This window comes from Xiphophorus maculatus, chromosome 2 (genome assembly GCF_002775205.1).
Source record: "Xiphophorus maculatus strain JP 163 A chromosome 2, X_maculatus-5.0-male, whole genome shotgun sequence".
NCBI classification, from domain to species: domain Eukaryota; kingdom Metazoa; phylum Chordata; class Actinopteri; order Cyprinodontiformes; family Poeciliidae; genus Xiphophorus; species Xiphophorus maculatus.
The window spans coordinates 26,548,886-26,572,199 of NC_036444.1; the positions used below are offsets into that span (position 1 = coordinate 26,548,886).

A 23,314-nucleotide genomic window follows, 5' to 3' on the forward strand; every position below is an offset into this window, starting at 1 on the left:
GCTGATTACAGGTGAAATCCAAAGGTTGACACCTGGTTGAACATTTCACTAAGTTGGGTTTTAACACTCCCGGTTGCAACCTGGAGTTTATGTCGGAGGGTAGCGTTGTTTTAGAAAATGTTTGACCCGAGTAAAGAGTGGAGCATCTCCTTTGCAGGATGCGGGTTTATGGGAATTTATTACGTCGGGGTCATCAGCTGTATCCTCCAGCGGTTTCCTCGCTTTATTCGAGATGCCTCGACAATCTACGGAGCCTCTGCAGGGGCCCTGATGGCCGCCATTATCACTCTGGGAATCCCCCTGGGTGAGTGGGGATTCTCTCCTGTTTGTTTATTGATCAAGTAAATAAAATAAAAAAAAAATACAATCTCTTAATTAATTAGATAGTTCTGCGCGGATTTTATTCACCAAGATGAACTACTGAGATGAATCTCCTAATGGTGACAAAAATATTTTTCAACTCAATTCATTTCCCAAACTATTACAAACCGTCTATACCTACTTTATGACATCTACCACATTCACTTTAAAATGTTTAGAATGCATTTAGAAATCATTACCTGGTTGGAAAGCCAAATGAAGGAATATTTTTGGATTTTAAACTCCTTTTTTGCCATATTTATTGTGTTTTGCAGAAGATATTTTAGACTCAAAGGCTTCCTAACTAGAATAGTAGCCTAAAGTTCAGTTCATCTCTGTTTAGTTACATTTACTTATGAGGAGCCAATTGACAACATCTTGCAGCTTTTTTGTAATATAAACAGATCCAGAGTCTCCGGTTTTCAAAAATGTTTTACAAATAAAGCTTTGAAATGTGCAGAAGCTCCTTTTGCAATAGTAAGAGCTACAAGTCATTTTGGGGGGAATCTGTCTCTACTGTCTCTAATAGTTCATTCAATGAAGTGTTAGTTTGTTTTTGTTTTTTTTTTTTGCCACAGATAGCAGTTTGTATTTATCTTGTAAAGGGTATTTTTTGCCATGTCTGACCAGCTTTATGAAGTGTAACATACTTAGGATTATTAGATTGAAAGAAGCTAAACATAAAAGCATCCTAAACTTTTCAGATCAAATAATATATCCATCGTCCTTCCACTTTGTGCAACTTAGCTTTCAAATATCACATAAAATATACTAAAATACGCTCCTTCCACAACAGGCTGCTAGAACCTAGTGCTGTTGTGAAAAAAAACCATTCCGAGCACTGTTAGATGAAATCACTCAGTCAGGTTTATTTGTATATTGTGCACAATACAGGGAGCTTATACGGCAATCAATAATAAAGAAGCTCCAAATGACAAGCTTCCCAAGGCAGAGTCAACACATAAGTTTTATACCAGGGATAAGGAATCCAAAACATGGGAGAGACAGTCTGGTTCTGATGCAGCTGCAGGAAAACAATTTCCAACCTTGTGTGTGTGTGTGTGTGTGTGTGTGTGTGTGTGTGTGTGTGTGTGTGTGTGTGTGTGTGTGTGTGTGTGTGTGTAGCCCAGATAGAATGTACAAGAATTTAGGATAAACTTATATATAATTAGCAGATATCACCTTATAACACAAAGGAGCTTTATGACAGATAATGTGATAAAGCTCTTTCTCTGTGATGATTATAGTCTGATGGACTATAATCATCACTTCCCAACAAACTCAATAGATGTTTACATCCCTGTTAGCATTTGCTCAATTTTTCTCAGTTTAAATAGAACTTCTGCTGTTATTTGCAGATCTCAAATTTTGTACCATTTTTAAAATGATCTGTTGTGTTATTTTTGATAACTTAACAGCATTTTACATTGTGACTTTGTCGTTAATGTACAGTGTGTTACTCATAGTTTTGTTTTTTATATTTATTCTTTTTTTTTTTTTTTTACTTTTGTGTCAACCTACATGCCTTTGACTCCCTGCCACTTTACAGCTGTTACACCTGAATTTCCCAACCCTGTGATATTTCTCCTGTATCCTAAAGTTTGTGGCTGCTGCGTGACAAATTGCACAGTGTCTGATTGCTGTACTTTGATGTGTGTGCAGATAAATGCTGCACCGATTTGATGCACATGGCCAAAGAGGCCAGGAAGCACAAACTGGGGCCCCTGCACCCGGCTTACAACCTACTGCAGCTGGTGCAGGAGTCGCTGCTGGAGAAGCTCCCAGAGGACGCTCACCTCCGAGTGTCCGGGAAGCTCAGCTTGTCCCTGACCAGAGTCTCTGACGGGAGGAACCTACTGGTGTCCCAGTTCGACAGCAGAGAGGAACTCATTCAGGTAAATATATGGATGACGCTGGTAGTGTAGGAATAGTTGGTTTTCATGAGTCAGAATTACATTAAAAACGTACTTTAGGCATTTTGACTTGTGATGTAAAGTTTAGGTTAAAAGGTGGGAGACAAAACCACGACTCTTTTTGGGTTAAATTGTGTTTGAGCGACTGAAATCTTGTTTTTTCCAGGCCCTCATATGCAGCTGCTTTGTGCCGCTCTACTGTGGTGTTGTTCCGCCCACTTACCGCGGAGTTGTGAGTGAACTAGCAAACCTCCACCTGCAACACTTGACAAGTCACACTCCTTAAACATAAAGCTACCGCTACATCTTATTAGATTTGATTCATATTACATTATGAATGAATCCTGGAAGCTGGGATCAAATTCGGCCCAAGGGATATGCGAGTTAAGCAGCTGCCTAGGTCCTCCGCACCACCAGGGGGTCCACCAAGAGCAACAAGCTTGCATGATTTTGTATGTCTGTCTATTTAAAATAACATTGGATAGTACACGCTAAATGCTATCACACATGAAAAAAACTAATTTTCTATTGTTTTTATAGTTGGTGCACAAATAATTAATCTCTTCCTGCTGTTTTGGCTGCCACTTTGGGGAATATAAGACATCAAACTTGTGAATTTGTTTACTATAAATTTTGTGTTTATCAGCTGACATTATTTTGCAAATAAGTAAAATACTATTTCACACTTAAATACTACAATGCAACTCAACATCCAAAATTATTTCTTTGCTTACTGCTTATGAACAATAAAAATCAGTAGCTATAATAACACTGGTGTGATGTAAGCTAATTACAAATGATGTTAATGATAGTAGGTATGCTACACACATAGAGTAGCTTAGTATTTTCAGGTATGAGGGGGCCCGAAAAATGAAAAGCTGCCCGGGGCCCCAAAGATTCCTGGGCCGCCCCCGTCTCAGATAGATAATTCAACTTGTGCATCTAATTCTAACTTTAAAAGATCAATAACATTTTTTGCCGTATAAACATTCCACCCTGAAAAACACCAAGTGCAGAAATGTTGTCAAATGAACCAAATTGATTCTACTAATGTCAGTGATGCAGACTTTTATTGTAACAGATACAGCAGCCGCATTAAGTGCACTTACTGGGTGAGTTTTCATTCCTCTCAGTATTATGTGGATGGTGCCGTCAGCGACAACCTGCCCCGCTGTCAGCTGGGAAGGACAATCACAATCTCTCCGTGTGCTGGCGAGAGTGACCTCTGCCCCCGAGCGAGCACGCTCACCTTCCACGAGGTGCGCTTCAACAACGTCAGCTTCTAGGTCAACTCGGAGAACCTGTACAGGGTCACCAGCACTTTCTTCCCCCCAGAGGCTGAGGTGAGATACAGCTGCTCCTTTCCCAGTAGACTGCACTTTGACTGACATTTAAACAGAACAGAATACACCGTGTTCCAAATTATTATGCAAATTGGATTTAAGTGTCATAAAGATTACATTTTTTGTTGTGCTATTAAATTTATAGATGGTATTGTGTGTCAGGGCTCTTTGAATCACTATCATTAATTTCAGAGAGCTGGTTGATTAGTTTGTCCGGTGAGCTCAATTAAAGGAAATCTACTTAAGAAGGATGTTCCACTTTATTAAGCAGGCCACAGGTTTCAAGCAATATGGGAAAGAGAAAAGATCATCTTCATCATGACAATGCACCATCTCATGCTGCAAGGAATACCACTGTGTTATTGGCTGCTATGGGCATGAAAGGACAGAAACTCATGGTGTGGTCACCATCCTCCTCTGACCTCTGACCTCAACCCTATTGAGAACCTTTAGAGTTTCCTCAAGCAGAAGGTCAGGGGGTGGAATGCAGTTCATATCAAACCAGCAGCTCTGGGAAGGTTTTCTGACATCCTGCAAAGAAACTCAAGCAGAAACTTTCCACAAACTCACAAGTTCAATGGATCAAGAATTGTGCTGTGATATCAAAGAAGGTTCTATGTTAACATGTAACTCGGCCTGTTAAGATGTTTTTGATTGAAAAGCTTTTGATTTTAGTACATGTGACCACTTAATGCTGCACATTCAAAGAATGACAGTTTGCAGTTCTTTATAATCCATAAAATGTTTAGAAAATCTGCTGTGCATAATAATTTTGTGCATTTTGAGTTTTTTATTTTTGAAAAAAATCCTGTTCTCATGGGGAGCTTTGTTCGGTAAAATTTGATTTATACTGCAATAGTTCATGACTTGAAAATTATACTGACCATCATTTGCTTTGACCATTTAGAAAAATCTGAGAAAATATCACTTGCATAATAATTTGGAACACAGTGTACTACATATGAAATCTATTTGATTTGAAAGGGCAAAAGAAATCAAACATTTAAATCTGACCCAGTCATCTGTGTTTCCTTGCATTTGTGTCAGTTTTATGTAAAGCCTGCAGGGAGACACACACTGCTGGGGGCTTGTTGACTCACATGACTGAGTACCTGCCCAAGAAGGTGACATCTTATCTGCCCTTTGACTCCGCCCGCTCTGTGGCTCAGAGGTACCACCCTACAGTCAATCCGTCACCCTGCAACTTTCAACTCAACTACTATATACAGTATATATAGATATATTTTGTCTTTGTGCCATAGGAATATAGAGTATGCTTACATATATGTTTTGCAGGATGTCTTCCTCCTTTCTCTCTGCATCCATTTCTTGCCCGGTAAATCCTGTCAAGAGTCTCGAGCTGGAAAAAAAAGCTTTTAAAAAATGTAAAAAACAATGTCAAGAAAACTTAAAGAAAGTGAATCTTTTTGCATTTTCTTACCCAATAGATGTTCATTTCAGGTAATATGAAGGTGGTTGCATGCTTTGTTTTCTTGTATGTTTTAAAGTAGCATTCTGTGAAGAATGATCTCTCTACCCAACAAACTGGCTCACAATCTTGACATTTTTTAAATGAATTAATTTATATTCATACATTTTCGAATGTATGAATATAAATTTATGATCTGTGTTTGACGTTAATGCTACAATTGAAGACGATGACTCCGTATGCCTTTTTATAACCTAAACATGATTCTCTTCAGGAGCCAGAGGCGTGGTGTACATTTCTCAGGAGGGGGCCACGGCCCCTCACAGCCCCTGCTTGGGGTTGTCCTGTGGTTGATCCAATTGCTTAAACTCAACAGCCTTTTGTCCCTACAAAATACACCCAGCTCTGAGGATAACAAAAAATAGCCCAGCAGTTTGTTGGTTCCATAGATTTCCGTAGATTTAAAACAAATATTGACTTTTATTCTAGCAGAAGATTAGAGACTCTGCCTTTCATCTATATATCTGAATAACTCCCTGACATGTTGGCTGCTTCTTCCAGAGTGACGGGCTGGATTCCCGATGTCCCGCGGGACATGAGGTGGCTCTTCGGCATGGATGCGAGCAACAAACTTTGAAGGAAAAGTTGGAATATAAAACCAGGTAGGCAGAGCAATGAATGAAGTCACTTCCACCTTCAGTTGTTCATAAGTAGTCAGGCTCTTAACTGTGTTTCGAAGAACAGATAAGATTTATTACTCCCATGAATAAAACTTTGACCGTCTCGTGGCGCTGTCGGGTATTCCATGAATGAAACATTTTTGCACTGGAAAGTTACATCTAAATGACCTCATGTTACCTTTGTAAAGCCAAACTATAGCTAGGTAAATCATAAAGAGTTTCTGGATGTGTTTTTTTTTTTTTCCTCTTTTCCCCTCAGGCCACCACGACTGCGTAGGTCCTCAAGCCTTCCGTCCGACCTGCACTTGTGGGACAAAGAAGAAGTGAATCTTTTCCCAGAGGGTCCAGGAGGCACGGACGGCGTAAAATCCCCTCCAGCTGAGGGGAGAGGCTGGGGTTTAGGCAGAGCGCTGCGCCTGCTCCGAAATTTGGGATCAGAGCAAACGTCAGACCCCAAATAACCTGAAGATGCAGAGTTTTGTCTCTGCAGCGCACTTACTCTCTTTTTTTTTTATTATTATTTTGCACTAAGTGGTAACCCTGACTTTATGATTTATGATGATTCTGTCAAAAAAAACAAACAACTCAAGGTTTTCTTTATATAACTTTTATAAAAATATTTTTTGTTGAAACTATGTTGTGACAACTCGGTATGAGACAATTTGAAAAAAAACTCTAACTCCTCGCTCTATCTAGAAACAACCAATCAGAGCCTGGAGGCGGGTCTTAGTGCTGTCAATCACCCCCAGAGTGAATATCATTATAAGATGATGTAAATCTCAAGTAAAATTTTTTTACACAATATTACCAATTGCTGAAATTAATCAAATAGTATTTATTATTAGAAATATCTCAATACTGATAACAGTCTGAGTCATTTAGTAAAAGGTAGCCACCAATAAGTCTTTATTCTTATTCTTCATTAAATTCAATGCCACCTTGTACAGTGCTGCTCCTTTTATTGCATATTAAAGGCATTTATAGAAAAAAATATTTCGGTTTCCATTGTACCATTTCTATTTTTAATTAATATTTTAATAAACGTTCAAACATATTAGAAAAACACCCAGGCTTTCACAGGATATTCTTATTTAATAAGCCAGGTCTTGTTATGCGACACAGCTGGGGCTCAAACAGGGCTAAGTAGTGCAGGGCCACATGCCATTCAGCTGTTTTGATCACTAGTAATGTGTGTGTGTGGGGGGGTGAGCGAGTGGGTTGTACTTTTTTCCTGTTTTGTAACGTTTGATTCTGCTAAGCCCCGCCCCCTGGAGATAACGCATGTTTCTTCAGCCCAGCGGGGAACCCAGACGCAATCAGCTGCGGCGTGGGGATCCCCGCAAAGGATCGGGAGATAAGAATGGTTTGAGTTCTGCTGAATGGGAGACGGAGGGAGAATGGTGGACCTGTCCTCGGAGTGGAACATCTCTTTCGCAGGCTGTGGATTTAGGAGCATCTACTATGTCGGAGCTTTGAGCTGCATCCTGGAGTGGGTCCCTCAGCTGCTGCACGGAGCCTCTAAGTTCGGGGGGGCCTCCTCCGGTTGTCTGGTGGCAGCAGCCCTGGCTGTGGGGATTCCCATTGGTGAGTCCTCCATAGAGCCATGCTGCTCAATATCTCTCACACACATAGAAGTATGAATAGGATCATCATATATTCATTAGAAATTGACTGTTTTTTTTTTTTTTTTCAAATAATCCAACTATGGTGTATCAGAAAGTTTCACATGATGCCATCATTCAGATCTAAAGTAAAGACTTTCTGATATTTTTCCAGTTCTGCATTATCTTAAATCAAGTGTTCTTCATGCTGTATGCGGCTCTGAGCCCACGGGGAAATGTGAGGGCAAATTCCATAGTTCACATCATATTCAGAGATAACGGAAGTGAATCAAAGCAAAACACCGCATTCACAACAGCAGGTCAAGTGAACCCAACAATAGGTCAGAGGGTTGGTTAAAGATTCATCACGTCACAAAAAGATTTTGAAAACAAGACTGTAAAAAAGTCGGGGGGTTTTTGTGTTATTTTTTTTTACATATTTGTTAAAAATGTCACCATGTCATTACTGCATAATATCAGACACATAATCTGTGAAAATGTCCAGCTCCTACAGCTTCTCCCTACTAATGCACCTCTCCGGTCAGAAACAACCAATCAGAGCCAGGAGGAGGGTCTTGTCGCTGTCAATCAACCTCTTCTTGGTGCTGCTAAATGCCCTAGTGGCAGAGAATCAACTTGTCATTACAGGAAAACCATTTATCCATATATCATTGGTGGACATGTTGACTAGCATTAGCATTTATGACAGGCTATGTTGTGGTGAACCAGCTGCAGTGTGGTAGAGAAAGAGTGATTGACAGCGCTAAGACCCTCCCCTGGCTCTCATTGGTTGTTTCTGATTAGATCTGGGAGAAGGCAGAGTGACGTGATTTTTTTTTTTTTGTTCCCCCCACACATCATCTGTCTCATGCTATCCCAGTTTAAAAAAACCCCAATCTATTACAGTTACATGCCTCAGCTTTACTGTAATTTATGAAGTCTCAACCTCTCTCCCTCCTCAGAACAGCTGTGTTTCAGCATTTTAAGCCTGGCAAAGGAGGCCAGAAAACACACTCTGGGAGTTTTCCACCCGACCTTCAGGATGCTGCAGACGGTGAGGCACTCTTTGCTGGAGAAGCTCCCGCAGGATGCCCACCTGCGGGCGTCAGGGAGGCTCTGCGTGTCCCTCACCAGGCTGGCGGACGGACAAAATGTGCTGGTGTCGAAGTTTGACACTAGAGAGGAGCTCATTCAGGTTAGAACTGAGGATCACGTCGTTGTATGAGGGGCGGCAAAACAAGAGTAGATTACTCACGAAGTAGTGCAAAAATAGAAATGTAGTTTTAGGCAGCTGCAGTGATTGTGCTTCTCCACACAGGTACTCATGTGCAGCTGCTTTTTCCCCATCTACTGTGGCTTTAAACCACCGTCATACCACGGAGTGGTGAGTTTGTTCCCTCTGGACGGTTTTCACATGTGGGATAAACTCACGTTAACTTAACTCAGCAGCGACAGTGTTTCAAGTCAAAAAACATTTCATAAACAAATCGGCAACAAAGATGAGAAATTCAACTTGGAAAATTAATTTGGAAACAAACAAAAAGAAAAACAGCTTAAGCACGAGCATTTACAGAATTTTAAAGTTAGGATACAAAAACAGGGATATATTGATGAAAATTGACTTGTAAATCAGTTTTGTCTTATTCAGAGTGTATCAAGATATTTCCACTAGCAACTAGACAAAAAAAAATACTTAAGATTTTGTATTTTTGCAGTGTGTGGTTATTACCATCTAGCAATAACAATATTAACTTTATACACTAACATTAACACAACTGTTCATCCCTCCAAATCCATGAATTCGGGGATTTTGCAATCAACTACATGGCAACAGATGTGTAAAATCAAGCACTTAGGCACGGGACTTCAAGAAAACCTGGAAGGGCTTTTTGCACCTGGTCGTCTAGATTCACAGTTACCTCTGCTTCCTCAGCACTATATGGATGGAGCTCTGAGCAACAACATGCCCCTGTTTGAGCACAGAAACACCATCACCATGGCTCCCTTCTCGGGTGAGAATGACATCTGCCCCAGGGAGGGGACCTTCAACTTTTTCGAGGTCCACTACGGCAACGTGAGCATTCAGGTTAACACCGGCAACGTCTACCGTGTGTGTACCTCGTTCCTCCCTCCAACTCTGGAGGTGAGTGGAAATGGAGAAATGTGATTTTTAGGTCCGGTCCAGACGTAGGCGGACATCTGGGAAAAGCGAATACGTTTTTATGCGCTTTGGCCTTTTGTCCACATGAAAACTCAGCTTGACGTCACTAAAAACAATTATTTAGAAAAAACTGAAACAATTGTTGAGAAAATTCCATGGGGAAACGGAGATTTACATTCCCATGCATTACAGATTGCAACAAATAATTTTCCCACTACTTCCTTTGACATGATTTCCAATCAACATCATCTTGTATTTATTAACTTTATATTCTAATACGCAATTTTTGTAAAGCGGTTCAACCTTTACATCAATTCCATGCAAATAAACCTCCTAGCGCCATGTTCTATTCCCAACAGGATTCTGATTGGCCGACATAGGTTTTAGCTCTGCGCTACGCTGCCCCCTGTGGGTTTGGCATGTTTAAAACAACACTCAGGGTTAATATGTTTGCATTCATCATGTGGATAAAAAACCTTTCTGAAACCGATTCAGTGTTGTACGATATTGTTTTTGTAAACAATGTGGTGGAAATATTTGTTTTTATAGAGACCCGGCTACATGTGCAAATCTGAGTATTCTGTTTCTTAATCCTGATTTTATTCTTGATGTTTAACAATGAACAGACCAGGTGGAACAGAGAAAACCTCCAGTTCTTCTTTGTGTTTTTGTGCCAATCAGAAGCTAGCTGAGATCTGCCACAATGGCTACATGGACGCTCTTCATTTCTTGAAAGAAAGGGGTGAGCATTCCCACTTCCATCCTCACTCACAGCAGGTCTTTAAAACTTTTATTTTATTGCCGTCTGCAAAGTTAGGCCTAAGTACATCGCCAGTCAAGAATTTCTGATTTTAGATCTGCTCGGTGCGAAGCACATCCCTCGGAGTTTATTGCTTGGGAAAGGCTGGACCACACCTGCTTGTCGTGAGCGTGGAAAAGAGCGGGCTAATGCAGAAGAGGCCAGGCTGAGCAAGATGATGCTGTGCAAAGGAGGAAACCGTCAGCAGGAGGAGCAGACACAGCTTAGCCAGAAAGTCGCCCACAGCCTCCCCGCCAGCATCCAGGAAGGTCAGAGTGGAAACAAACACTACAGGTCCTGACAGCAGTAGGGATGCAAGTTATCAATTAATCGGTTTGTCTAAAGTTGATTGCTCCTATCGATCGACTAACAATTAATTGATAAGTGGCCACAAAAACTCCAGTTTTTTCTTGCATCAATAAGGCCGGCCGTCTGTCCATAACATGAAGGGCAACATTTTTCATTTGCCTCGTTTAAAAAAGAAGCACATCATTCTATCTACTAAAATTTGTTTGTGTGTGTCAGCTGTGTTAAGTACTGACTGAGTAAACAGAAAAATTGTGGTTTCCTCACATTATTAAACTTACACAGTCCTCAAACTCAACCGTGCTTATTGCCATCATGTCTTTTTATATCATGGGACATTTTTTCTGTGTTTGGCCCTCCGGTTTCATAGCAAATCAGTAGTTTTTGGTTGAGAAGTCGACACTACTCCATCGTATAGCTCGGCTGAAGGAGCACTATTAAGTTGATAACTTAAGGACCTCGTCAATTTTATTTACTTCAAAACCGAACCGCGTAAAGTGGATCTTGTAGTATCGCCGCTATAACTGGCTCCGCTTGAGGACGATCAGCGGCGCCCTCTGCTGGATGGCGGCCAAACCACAACACTAAAAGACGGTCTAACCCGACGTTATTAGTTAATCATTGGCGCTAATTTTAATCTAATAAACCGCTAATCAATATTTAATCATAAATCGATTGTTTGTATCCGTAGCTTGCAAGGCTAAAATAGAGTTAGATTTAGTATCTTTTTGAATACAAACTACTACTCTGAGCAGCATGAGGTCACAGACTGAAACAAAATGAAGATAATATATTTCAAATGTCTTCTGAAGCAGACCATAAAGTTTGCGTTTTGATTGTGTTTCCACATGTTAGTGCTGCGTGAGGCGTGCCAGCATAATCGCGACCCAAGCAGCTGGTGGTCTCGGTTTACTGACTTCCTCCCAATAAAACTCATCATTTACATGCTGACTCTGCCCCTCCGGCCTATCCAGCTCGGCCTCTCGCTTGCCAAAGGTAAAGTAGATTTGAGTTGTATTTTTATTTTTTTTTTTAAAGTTATGGAAAAGAGTAAAGTAAAACCGGGACGCCTATTATGTTTCATATGTGGCATAATATACATGGAGAATCTGGAGCGATAACTCCACAAAGATTTGTCTCAAAGATTTAAGGTATTGCAAAGCATGGACTTGGCAGATTGCTCATCTCTCTTTTTCTTTAACTCATTATTAGAACAGGTCCTTTGGCTCGGACCGCGCCGACCGCACAGAGGGAGACACAAAGTCTGAACCCAGACTACTTTTAGTCCAGTTGTTCATTTGGTCCTTTGTTGGTTTTTGTATCAGGACAAGATTCTCTAGAAAATGTCCAAGATGATGTTGGACACAGAAAGCATGTAAAAAATGGGAACGTGTCCATTTACAGAAGTATGTGTAAACTATTATATTTAACTTCATAATTTCTAATGCTCTTATCAAATAAAGGTCATATTTTCTTGAACCCCCGCTTTTACTTGAATTTATCTATAAAATTCACATAAAGAGAAAGCTGTAAAACACTAGACTTGATTTGTTATTGAAAATAGCAAATGTGTTTTTGTTTTTTTAATACGTGATAGTTCTTTTTTCGACAGTGCAGAGAACCCTGGTGCCTGTTGTGGATTGTCTAAAACATAACACCAATTTATGGGAGGGTTTGCTTTTTAAAATTAACTTAGGCATTGGTTGACATTTACAGTAAATTCCCAAACTCATATAAACAGAGAGATTTGCGTAAAAAGCAGAAATATGGCATTTGAGCAAATGCTGTTAGGTTAAATCAATCACATCGGATTGATTTTAATCACATGTGATTGACTTTATGGGATTGTGCAGAAATCCCATAACGTGAGTGATGAATCAGTAGAATAGCATTTTAATCAAGAAATGTTTCATTAAAATCCAATTACAGTTAATAAACATACCATAATCCAAAGCATCTAAAGTAAAAACAAAAAAAGAAAAGATTAATGAAAACCATTATAGGTTGTGTAACTTTGAAAGGCTAGTCAGCCATCCAGCTGTAGGACCAATGACATTAATATGTGGTTTCAACGAGTCGTTACTGTGCATCGTATCAGTTCATAGCACCTTGAGTGTAGCAGTAATCCTGGTTCGATCCTTCCCTCCAGAGAAGTCGAGCTTAAGGATAACCTGGAAACAGTAAATTATAATGTTGACTCCAACTGCAGCACAGTGCAGTCCTCAACAACACAGCGATTAAAAACAAATGCTTAAATACACAAATGTCTACAAAGACAGCCAGTTATGTCCCTGATTTACACATGTAAAATGGCTCATGAATATAAAAAAAACACAACAAAAATAAAATGTGCAGAAAAAACAACGTTCTGCAGTTTCAGTTAAATCCTAAAAGTGTTTATACTCCACTTTGCTAAGAAAGGAATAGAAAAAAAGGGAATATCTAAAACCTAACCGACTGCGGTTTGGAGACCGAGTTAGCTAATGTCTATGACGAAGACTTTTCTCATCTTCCTCACACGCTGCTGGCGTTTGGTCCGCTGCCGATGTTGGGGATCTCATCGGCAAACGACTGGGTCATCCACTGTCCGTCTGGGAGCTGACCCTCTGATTGGGATGTGGTCGCCTCCTGTGCTCCTTCTGAGGACGGGCCACAAAGGGACAGATGTAGACGGAGGATTATTGAATGCATTACGCCAGCGGCGTCAAAAGCATGGCCCTTGAAATGATTTTCAACTTACTTTCAATTTAAGACATTTTAAGGCCTATTAAAGACATTATGAATGGAATTTAAGACCTATATCTCCACAGAAATGTATAAAATTCGTCGAGATGCAATAAATTTGCATCTATGGCTCAAAAAAGCTAGCGAGCTAGATAGTTAGTGTATTTTATCAGCTAGTTAGCAGTAGCCTCAATCATATTGAGTCACAGAACACAATGAAAATGCCTGAGTGCAACTCAAACTTTTACCTGACAGAAAAGTCCCAGAAAACATAGAATTAGATTAGATAGTTCTGTCACAACAAAATTTAAGATCTGTGATTAACTTATTTAAGGCCAACTTACTTTTAAAAAAATGAACACAAGACATTTTAAGGCCTTAATTTTAGGAGTGTGAATTTGAGACGTTTTAAGGAGTCTTAAATTCCTTAATTTAAGCTTGTTCCCAAGCTGTTTTTTTCATGGTTTGAGAAAACAGTCTGAGTGGGAGCCCCAAATTAAGTACAGATAAATGATTTAAGATGCCACCTTAGTGGCTCATGTTTCAAATAAATCCCATTATTATACCCTGTTAGGATTTGTTTCAGGTTTAGCCATCTGCTGGTAGTTACCTGAGTTCGCGGTAGACGAGAGCGTACAGTGACCGTTGGTCTGGCTATTGGCCTGGCCTTCTTCAGCTCCTCTCTCCACATACGCGCCGCCGTAGGCGTCCTCATACCCCGGGTCATACTGCTCCTCCTTTATTGCTAACCTCTTCGCATCCTCTGTTGGCATTCGGGGGGGGGGGGGGGGGGGGGGGAAATAAATCAACAAGACGCTGACTGAAACTCAAATCAAACCGACTATCTTGCTGTAATATTAATGTGTAAAAGGGTTTAAATCATTTACTGTAGCTTATCTACTGTAGCTGACATATGCATATTGATAGCGAAGCCTACCCTTAGCTAACTGAAGATCGAATGTGTAGTTGACTTCCTCGATCTCAGCAGCTTTCCGGATGCCCTTCAGCTGATCCCGGAGCTCCCGCAGTTTGATGTAGAAGTGAACCTTGTCCTGAGCACGAGGAAACTGGGCACAGCGGGCGCTGGAGGAAGGCATCAGGTACAAGGCCTGGAGGGGCAACCAATCAATGGAGAACAATCTCTGTAGTTTATAAATGCTAAGCTGCCTGTAGAAGTGTTTCAATTAGCAACAGGTGATCTTTGTTTACTACTGAGACGGATCTGATGACGAGGCGTCATTTACCTTTTCAGCACATTATTAGCAGTTTGAAATAATAGCTTTTGTCTGGGAAGTACGTGAGAACAAAACCGTAATAGACAGTTTAGGTTGGGGTGTTAAAAAATATTCATGTTGCAAAAGAAAATATAGCTTTTAAAAGTCTGACAAATGTTACCAACTGGCTGTGGTGATTGTTTTAATCGCTGAACATTTTTATAACACTGGTGTGATTCATTTTAGATTTTTTTTCTTCTGACCAAAAAGTAAACAAAGGTCCTCTATGTTAAGTTTGGAGTTGCCTATTAATTATTTTTTCAAACTGGCTGATAGCACTGTAAGCCACACTACACACCGCCATGCAACGTTTTTTTTCTTTTTTTACTTTTCCACATTTTATAATGTTACCAAGATGGCGTCTTAAGACTGTAGCACACAAAACATTCCCGCCAAAACAACTCAAGACATTTCTTGAGTTTCAAAAAGTTGAAAATGTTTTGTGTTTTTTGTCCTCCAAAATTTCTGAGATTAATCTAAAAATTTCATAGTGTTTTTTTTTTTGTTTGTTTGTTTTTTTGTACAGCAAATTTTCAACTCTTCAAGCTCAAAAAATATCCTTGCATTTTTTTCTGGAAAATTTCTGAAATTAATAAAAAAAAATGTTGGCAGATATTTACTCCTGCCGTTGAATGTTACAAACACAATCCTGAGCGAATTTTCTTTGTATTTCATGTGATCTCCAACACAAAGCCGTGTACAACTGAGGAATAAAAGGAAAATGAAATATTTAGTTTTGCAAACAAAAATCCGTGGCGTGCATTGTGTTCAGCCTCCTTTATTCTGATACGCGAAAACTGCAACGTGCGACACCCCCCCCCTGACACCACTCAACAAATGTACAGAAATGAAGTCTATTGAAGTTTGTGAATACCACTGCTGAATGCTCAGGTGTTGTTGTTCCTCTGGAGCTTCAGTGTGTTTGTCATATTTTTTTAAATTTGATGTATTACAGTGACATAAATGTAAAGGCAGATTTCTGCTCTCACCACGTCACATTCTGGGATCTTGTGCGGCTGCAAACCAAATTCCAGCTTTTGCGGTTTCTTGCCAAACAATTCCCTGCAGAACATTTCATAGATACCTGCGAAGAAAAAAAATGCGATGTTACTTTGTATCAAATCAGTGTTACTCTGAACATCACTGAATTGATGGTGGTAGTGGTGGGGGTGGGGAGCGTACATTTTCCATTGAACACAGCAATGAGCGGTTTGTACTTCTTCAACTTCTCCACGAGAATTTTCCCTCCTTCTCGCAATTCTTTACTGATGGGGGAGAAAAATAACAGAATGCAGCATTTTACCAAAATCTGAAGTGGAGATCTTAAGATTTTTCTTTCTTTTTTTATTATTCACCAGTTCACATGGCTACCTGGAGAGGTCTTTGCTCCCCGGTGTTGCCCTGGATACCATATTGGTGAAGCCCATTTTGTATTTGACCGGCAGCGTTGTGTCGTGCATGTGGTTGAGTTGCTCCTCGGTAAATCCAGACAGAAACAGGCATTTCCCTGGGAAAAACCAATCCGTGTTTAGAACATAAACAAATGTTAGTGGCTCCCTAAAAACAACCAAAGGTGGGAGTAGATTTCATCCGGTCCCAAACAGAACCCATTTCCAAATTCATATATTTCACTAATCTTCAGAAATTCCTATAAAAAAAAAAAAAAAGAAAATTCCTATAAGAATTAAGATCATGAATGCAACACTTGATGATGTAGTAAACCCACCAACGCAAACAACTGTGTTGTTTCTCAAGTAGTGATCGTAGCAGGCTTGGATTAACGCTAAATTGACACAAAAAACAAACAAACTTAGAATCAACCTCGCTTACGCCGACAGATACTTACAACATCAAAACCATCATGTCTGAAATGTGCAGCTTATGACTAATTTGGCCTCATTTCCGAAACTTTTCAATGCAAAACCTCATACTGCAGCTGTTTCTAAGCAATAACCGAGGCTGATAACCGTTTGGCTGTTATTTCCTGGCGCCATGACTCTTAAATTTTGATCTGAATTACAAATTTTGTTAATAGTTCAACTAAAACGGCCACTGTTTTCCCTAGCCTTACAAACTGAAGCCCACGAAGAACTAGAAAGTATGGGAAATGCCTAAAAGGATCAATGTGAAAATGTCTTTAACCCTTCTCGGCCAAACGATCCTGCCAAATTTGCAGTACCGTAATTTCGCAACATTTGCACTATGAAAAATTCCAACCAATATTTCAGCCAAATATTGGGTGAAATTTCCAGCCAATATCAGGTTATTACAGTAATTCCATCCCCGCCGGTAGCAGAGCTGTAGCATAGGGAGTGAAATTAATCTAAGGGGCGCTCTTTTAATAGACGGCAAATTGCAAAAATAACTCGCTACATATTGAAAGTTCCAGTTCTTATGGATAAATGGGCAAATACAGATGTCTTTAGACATCTAAAGACATCTTTAGATGTCTTTAGGACATCTAAAGAACTTTGTACAATTAAAGTAAGCAAATATATCCAGGCGGAGATTCAAAACTTAAGATTTAAAGGGTTAAACTGCACAACATCATGTGTATTCAATCTATGGTGGCACTACAGGCACATTGTTACTACTTTGACACAAATGAAAAATAACCGTCGCATCAGAACTCACAAAAATGATTTCCAGGTCCTGGAAACCACCGGCCAATAAAAGCTGCCATCAGTCCTGGGTTTATACCAATCTGCAAACAAAACAAGATGCCACTACGGTTACCAAAACCCTGAAGTCCCTCCAAACACAGCCTCTCCAACATGGAGAATCAGGTAAAAACTGGACCTTACAATGACATAGTCCAGGTTGTAATCCAGCAGGTCGGGCAATGTCTTCTTCATGACTTCCTCCTCCGTCATCCCTTTGAAGCGGTCCACTTTCCTCTTCACCTTCTTGAAGCTCTCATCGATCTTCTCCTGCTTGCCCTCACCCTGAGCCTCAGCGGCCTTCTTGGGTTTTGGACCTGGTTTAGCTTTTGGTGCATTTGGGTCTTTCGGTGGTTTTGGTGCTTTCGGGACCTTTGGGGCTTTTGGTGCTTTGGGGATTTTGGGGGGCTTTGGCGCGCCTGGTTCCTTGGGTTGAGCTTGTCTACCTCTCTTTTTAGTTGGAGCTAGAAGAAAAAAGGTTGTGCAACAAAAACTATCTTTTAGAACTTTATGATTGATGGTTGTTGTTGCCTCAGACTGTGATAACGTTACAACATCTCCAGATAGACTTAATTCCTTTAATATTAGATTCCTATGTTTCATTTTAAAGGTGCAGTATTATATAAAATCAACTTTTTTGAGCTTCCCATCATGTTATAATGTTACTCCCTCATCAAAAGTGTTGCTTTGACTCTTTTATGCATGTCTGAGAAATCCCTTAATCTCCATGGTAACAAAATAGCTGTACAAAACACCTGGGTGGACCTAGCTCCGCCTTCGAGGACAAAGCTCCTCCTCTGAGCTGTAGTTTCCAAGCTTCTGCCTCACAGAGCAGCTCTCCCCCACTCAGCTCCTTCAGACTAGCCAGCAGCAATTAGCAAACATTGGCACCTGCTGAGCTTATTATAGGAGCTACTTCTCAGTAAAAACGTGAAAGGGTTAATAGCGGAGCCATGTTGTGTTGACTTCTTGAAGGCGGAGTTTCAGAAAGAGCAGGAGTTTTTAAAGAGACAGAGGCCCAATTTCCAGGCGATAAATTACAACGTCAAAGTTCTTTCAAGTTGTGTTCGATAACAACTGAAGTTAACACTATGTGCCCGGAAAATACAAAATACTGCCCCTTTAAACAACAATGCGTTTTCACACAGATTCAAAGAGCAGGAATTGGCATGAATGTGAACATTCAGAACAAGACTCTCTAACCCGCTCATGTTTTGTTATTATTTAAAAATCTTCCCAGTACGTTTAGTCAGGTCAGCAGGTTCCGTCTGTTCCATGGTGGGCTCTGGGTTGGCCATGTGGGCCCTGGCCGCCTCCGCAGTCGGGCTCTCGGGGTAGTGGAACTGATGTTGAGGGTTGAAGTTGGCGTACTGAGCCTGGAGAGCTTGAAACTGCTGGGCGGACCGAACCCTGTGGTAGAACAATATCAATGAAACATGAAATTATAAGATTGTAAGGATAAGGCCCCCGGGGTGTTCTGTGGAATAAAAGAGACCTTAATATTGTTAATCCAACCACTGCCTTTTTTATTATTATTATTATTATTATTAAAAATGTATTTAAAATAAAAAATCAGATCATAAGATAATGCGCTTAAATACCAAATGCAGTTATATCTGTCAATATCAAGCATTTTAATATAATAATCAGCATAAACTAATATTATGAAGGCAATAAGTCTTGTAGGAATACATTCAAAATTCTTCAGTCCTCTAAGATTTATTATTCATAAGCACAAAGTCAGGTACCACCTTTCTGAAACAATTTTTAATAAAAACATAGCATTTAATTATTTTTGCAAATATTACTCACAGTACAGTGAATGGAGCTAATTAAAAGAAATTGCCAAGTGAATAAAACGGGCAAATTTTCTGCTTTATCAGCCATGACCAATAAGTGCAGCCGATTTTTAGTTCAGTGAACGGACCATACTGCCAGCAACGCCCTTTGGTGTGAACGTTTTAACTGAGGAAAGAAGACTTTTGACAATCTGTTGGGCCTCCAGTCATGAAGGACTGAACTACACGTAACAAAAAACTATAAATCCCAGAATGCACTGCATTAGCCCACTTTCATTTCCAGATGGACGAGGAGGATCTAGATTTTTGTAGTTGTCCGTCATTTTGACTGAAGGGGTCGAAAAAGTCCCGTCATAATCTATTTCTTGTGGTCAGTTTTTAAAATGATGACATTCAATTGTATGCAAGTTTCATTCGGTTTAATTATGCGGTGCCAGAAACATAATAACATGTCAGTGTTTATAGCTAAAGCAGCGGCTGACATATTTCCTAACTAAAGTATTTGCTAGTGCGTTGGTTGGCTCAGCTGGTGGAGATTGTGCACCAATCGCAGAGATAGTCTCGGTCCCGGCAACTTCCTGTACGTCTTCCTCTTCTTTTTCTCTTCTCTCTCGTCATTTCTGTCTACTTACTGTTCAATAAATGCCACTAATGCCGTAAAAAGTCGTAGAGAAATAAAACCAAAACACATTTTCTAGCAGTCAAGAAATAGTTTGTACACGTTTGTCTTAAGAAAAATAATAATAATTCCAGGTTCTTTATTTTCCTGGTATTGATCGACATTATATTACAACTCATATTACTATTAATCATCATTCATGGTCAGCGTCCTATGGAATGATGATGACAGTGGTAAGACAAAAGCAAAAGGGTGAATAACTGCACATGTAAGCATGTCACAATGATCAATTGTCCCAGAAGTTATTGTGATAAACGATAACATCGTTGTTTCGATACGATTTTCATATGCTTTACCGGTAATGGCAAGAACACTTTCTCAAAGATCAATAGACTTTCAATTCTAATGAACATTTAAACACTGGAACTGGAAGACATTTTAAATATCCAAAGTAAATAAACAAAACAACAAATAAAACGAACTATGAAGTCTCTGTAAACAAAATGATCTTTCAAACCGAGATAGTTGAGACCAGAAAGCACCAGACTGAAGACTTTTGTCATTCAGGATTTGATTAAAAAGAGAGAGAAAAGAGAAAAACGATAAATCAAGCAAATTAAAATGATGGAGTTTCTTTAAATTTATCATGCGATTAATTGTTTTAAAGTGACAGGCCTATGCACATGCTTTCATTTCCATTGAGAGGCTTTGTACACACACACACACACACACACACACACACACACACACACACACACGGATTACTTCCTGACTACACTGGTGAGGAGGAAGACTCACCACTGATGAAGATACTCCGGGGAGACAACAGGCAGTGATCCATTCAGCTTTTCCTCCATCTTTAGGCTCTTTTTCACTTTATCAAATAAATCAACATGCATATTGAGGAAACATAGCCGCTGGCTGAACAGGTTGCTTAGCACACAAATGTAGGACAGGGTATGAAAGTGAATGCATGTGCTAGCTTTACATCATCCAACAAGGAAAATTAAAGACAAACATGAACATCAAACAAACTATGGCGATGGACCATTACAGTACAGTCAACCAGGAGTAGTTTCCTTGACAACAAAGGGATGCAGCTGCTTTCCCCTCCAAAGACACAGCGAACACAATAACTAATGAAATGGAAGACGGTTCCAGCTTAGCTTTTATTACGTAGGTTTGGAGCATATTATTAGCAATTAATTGAATACGCTTCATATTAGACCATGTTTCATATTCGGTGTAATGGCATGTACCCCCAACTGTTTATTAATGTTTACCAACAGTGCCACAAACACAGCTAATGCTAGCCGACAGCTAGCTGGTCCATTAACCTAGCCGCCGCGCTCCACTGAGAGAAACCCGAAAGAAACTCTGAACATTCAGTTTCTTGTTGCTGTTTAAGGAAGTCAACATACCTCGTGAGAATCAGGTTAAAACTTTTGCTCTCTCTTATGACAATATCAGCTTATAACCCATCAGAGCCACACTTCAATGCACAGTTTCTGGCGGCGCTACAGAAGCAACAAAGACATGACAAGCCAACCGGCCAACTTTGACACGGGAACAGCTCATGTTCCACACGGAGGGGTGGATAGGAGACAAAAAGGACAAGGACGTTATAATTTTGCGAAGGAAAGTCTTTTGTTTAAATTTTAATTGATTCCGTTTACAAATGTTACGTTTTCACATTTCAATAGCACCATATATCTCAAAGAATATATCCACACTACACCTATTGTAGAGTTGGTATGAGCCGCCCGACTTTCAAACACCGCGAGATTGTCTGCGATTGGCCGATAGTAGTATTTAAAGGGCCATGCTTAGTGCGGCGATAGTAAAACGTTCATTTGCTTAAAAGGCACGACAATTGAAAACCGACTACGGAGTTTCCTTGACTTTATTTTTTAAACAATTCTGATTTGGAGTTTCAATTTCAGTCTTTTATTGTTGTAAGTCTGCCAATAAATTCTAGTTTGACACCACATTTGTCGAACTCAAAAATAGTTAAAAGTTTCATTTTCATGTTGGCTTGTATCTGTAGCATTGTCAAATATTTTCTATTTAAATTTAGTGAATTTAGTATTTAGCGAATTTTTAAAGTTTTTTCCGCTACGGGGGGGAAACCCCTTCAACATCACCAACTGTGCAAAATCATTAAATTTGTTGTAGTACAGATCTCTGCTGACCTCACCTGGCCAAAAAACGACCTTGGTATCTTGAAATTATCTCAGAAAGAGGACTGCAAGGTCTTTGAATTCACCCCTCTTAAAGCTGCTAAGTTAAAATTACATCAAATGAGGTACCATCCATTAGTTTTTAAACACATTATCCAATCAATTTCCCCCTTTGAAATCCAATGTACAGGTAAAAGCCAGTAAATTAGAATATTTTGAAAAACTTGATTTATTTCAGTAATTGCATTCAAAAGGTGTAACTTGTACATCATATTTATTCATTGCACACAGACTGATGCATTCAAATGTTTATTTCATTTAATTTTGATGATTTGAAGTGGCAACAAATGAAAATCCAAAATTCCGTGTGTCACAAAATTAGAATATCACTTAAGGCTAATACAGAAAAAGGGATTATTTAGAAATGTTGGCCAACTGAAAAGTATGAAAATGAAAATATGAGCATGTACAATACTCAATACTTGGTTGGAGCTCCTTTTGCCTCAATTACTGTATTAATGCGGCGTGGCATGGAGTCGATGACTTTCTGGCACTGCTCAGGTGTTATGAGAGCCCAGGTTGCTCTGATAGTGGCCTTCAACTCTTCTGCGTTTTTGGGTCTGGCATTCTGCATCTTCCTTTTCACAATACCCCATAGATTTTCTATGGGGCTAAGGTCAGGGGAGTTGGCTGGCCAATTTAGAACAGAAATACCATGGTCCGTAAACCAGGCACGGGTAGATTTTGCGCTGTGTGCAGGCGCCAAGTCCTGTTGGAACCTGAAATCTCCATCTCCATAGAGCAGGTCAGCAGCAGGAAGCATGAAGTGCTCTAAAACTTGCTGGTAGACGGCTGCGTTGACCCTGGATCTCAGGAAACAGAGTGGGCCGACACCAGCAGATGACATGGCACCCCAAACCATCACTGATGGTGGAAACTTTACACTAGATTTCAGGCAACGTGGATCCTGTGCCTCTCCTGTCTTCCTCCAGACTCTGGGACCTCGATTTCCAAAGGAAATGCAAAATTTGCTTTCGTCAGAAAACATGACCCAGGTGAGATGCTTTTCGCGCTGTTTCTTGGTCAACAGTGGCTTGACACGAGGTATGCGGCAGTTGAAACCCATGTCTTTCAAGCGTCTCTTGGTGGTGGTTCTTGAAGCACTGACTCCAGCAGCTGTCCACTCCTTGTGAATCTCCCCCACATTTTTGAATGGGTTTTTTTTCATAATCTTGACTAGGGCGCGGTGATCCCTATCGCTTGTACACTTTTTCTGACCACAGTTTTTCCTTCCCTTTGCCTCTCTATTAATGTGTTTGGACACAGAGCTCTGAGAACAGCCAGCCTCTTCAGCAATAACCTTTTGTGTCTTCCCCTCCTTGTGCAATGTGTCGATGGTCGCCTTTTGGACAGCTGTCAAATCTGAAGTCTTCCCCATGTTTGTGTAGGCTTCAGAACTGGACTGA

General features: G+C 40.1%; 2 protein-coding genes and 1 pseudogene across 6 annotated transcripts; 2 read left to right on the forward strand and 1 right to left on the reverse strand.

Moving 5' to 3' along the window:
* Window positions 1–82: 82 nt before the first annotated feature.
* LOC102226334 lies at window positions 83–6,718 on the forward strand (annotated as a pseudogene).
* LOC102226589 (patatin-like phospholipase domain-containing protein 2) lies at window positions 6,247–12,071 on the forward strand. 3 transcript variants are annotated; one of them, XM_014473006.2, is made up of 8 exons: window positions 6,247–7,309; window positions 8,289–8,521; window positions 8,645–8,710; window positions 9,260–9,469; window positions 10,169–10,229; window positions 10,343–10,555; window positions 11,448–11,588; window positions 11,805–12,071. In XM_014473006.2, exons 1-8 carry the CDS (start codon window positions 7,105–7,107, stop codon window positions 11,858–11,860), a joined length of 1,185 nt encoding a protein of 394 aa, XP_014328492.2. In that variant the 5' UTR covers window positions 6,247–7,104; the 3' UTR covers window positions 11,861–12,071. The 3 variants fall into 3 exon arrangements, with proteins under 3 accessions (XP_014328492.2, XP_023204264.1, XP_023204277.1); XM_023348496.1 differs by having other exon boundaries at window positions 11,810–12,071; XM_023348509.1 differs by having other exon boundaries at window positions 9,260–9,412; window positions 11,810–12,071.
* Window positions 12,072–12,160: 89 nt separating this feature from the next.
* tdg (thymine DNA glycosylase) lies at window positions 12,161–21,230 on the reverse strand. Of its 3 annotated transcripts, XM_023348474.1 has the most exons (12): window positions 21,090–21,230; window positions 20,467–20,542; window positions 18,494–18,660; window positions 17,395–17,714; window positions 17,225–17,294; window positions 15,962–16,097; window positions 15,773–15,855; window positions 15,580–15,674; window positions 14,254–14,425; window positions 13,927–14,079; window positions 13,111–13,231; window positions 12,161–12,763 (listed from the first exon to the last, which is right to left on the reverse strand). In XM_023348474.1, the coding sequence occupies exons 2-12, from the start codon at window positions 20,523–20,525 to the stop codon at window positions 12,661–12,663; spliced, it is 1,479 nt and encodes a 492-aa protein (XP_023204242.1). In that variant the 5' UTR covers window positions 20,526–20,542; window positions 21,090–21,230; the 3' UTR covers window positions 12,161–12,660. The 3 variants fall into 3 exon arrangements, with proteins under 3 accessions (XP_023204242.1, XP_023204252.1, XP_023204248.1); XM_023348484.1 differs by lacking the exon at window positions 20,467–20,542; XM_023348480.1 differs by having other exon boundaries at window positions 12,161–13,231.
* Window positions 21,231–23,314: the final 2,084 nt, after the last annotated feature.